General features: G+C 44.5%; 1 protein-coding gene across 1 annotated transcript in view; it reads right to left on the bottom strand.

Annotated features, from left to right (window-relative positions):
• Positions 1-872, bottom strand: part of LOC101855739 — a 36,829-nt gene extending 35,957 nt beyond the window's left edge. The window contains exon 1 of the mRNA XM_005104230.3: positions 606-872. Coding sequence (XP_005104287.1) covers positions 606-871 — 266 coding nt within the window. The 5' untranslated portion in view covers position 872. The remainder of the gene's footprint in view (positions 1-605) is intronic.
• Positions 873-1,511: the final 639 nt, after the last annotated feature.

Consider the following 1,511-nt stretch of genomic DNA (forward strand, 5'->3'; position numbering starts at 1 on the left):
ACACACACACACACACACACACACACATACACACACACACACACAGACATACAGAGATACATACATACACACATATGAAAGACCGACAGTTTGAGTAAAGAGAAGCACATCGACATAAGAATGTTGATTTTGTTCGAAGAAAAAACCCCACCTAAGACAGACAGAGAAAAAAACCCCAGACAGTCAGACTGACAAATAGACAGGCAGATGAAAACAGCCAAACAGATATACAGACAGATAGTCAGACATACAGATACAAGCAGATAATAATAAGACAGACATGGTATAGTCAAACAGCCGAAAGACAAACAGACAAAAGACAGACAGACAGACATACAGACAGACAGACAGACAGACATACAGACAGACAGACAGACAGACAGACAGACAGACAGACAGACAGACAGTCTGGCAAACATACTGACAGCAAAAAGACAACAGGCAAACAAACAGACAAAAGATAGACATACAAACAAAACAGCCAAAATATAGACATACATACATACAGATAAACAGCTAAAAGACAGACATACAGATAAATAGCCAAGAGACAGACAAACAGATGAACAAACAGACTACCAAACAAACAGATGTATGATCCTAACCTCCCGACAGCCGAGCCGTTCCAGCAGGTATCACTCTGCATCTCCTGGTCGTAGAGCACGGGCACGCGGCACAGACTGTCCGCCAGACGCTGCAAGAAGCCCTTGGACTCCTCCAGTTCCCGGATCAGCTGTACAATGTCCTTCCGGGTGGAGTGGGCGTGGCCGGTGAGCGCGGGGGAGGGGGACACGGCACCCGGGGTGGGCAGGTGCTTCAGGGGGACCTCGGGGCTGTCGGGCGACTGGAAGTACTCCTTGCACAGACTCATGACCTGTTTGGAAAAAAACAATCAAAAACAAATAAACATGTGATTGTAGGTGATTTACGGCTCCATTGACACAATTTAGGTCTTTTAGGAGCGAGTGCTTGCATACTTTGTTTAGTTTTAATAAGAGTTTTACGGCACTTGCAACACAGTAAGGTCATATTAGTGCCGAAGATTAGCGGTGTTACCTTGTTTTTTGTTTGTTTGTTGTTTGAGTATTAAAGTAATGCACACTGGCACAATGATGGTCATTTAGTTTGGTTTTTAGTAAGTCTTTTACGGCACTTGTAGCACATTAGGTCAGTATACGTGTCATAGATTTGAGGTGTTTCAAGACAGTAACAAACACAAAACAGAAAGGGTTGGGAGGAGGGGGGGGGGTGTGGGATCAGAACGATAGATGTTTGATAGGTAAGAAAGAGCATACCACACCAGAGCACCTGTCAAACACCCACGATTCCAGACGTTTTACGCCCCAATCGACACAATTCAGATCTTTTAGGACAGAGCTTGCCGAGCGTGTTTGTTTGTTTGAGTACAGCGAGGCATATAGACACAAAGGTGGTCATTTAGTGCAAGGAAAAAGTAAGACAGACAGACCGACCGACAGACAGAAATATGGGAGAGAAAGTAAAGAAGTAGG

This window comes from Aplysia californica, unplaced genomic scaffold (genome assembly GCF_000002075.1).
Source record: "Aplysia californica isolate F4 #8 unplaced genomic scaffold, AplCal3.0 scaffold00410, whole genome shotgun sequence".
In the NCBI taxonomy this organism is placed as follows: Eukaryota; Metazoa; Mollusca; class Gastropoda; order Aplysiida; family Aplysiidae; genus Aplysia; species Aplysia californica.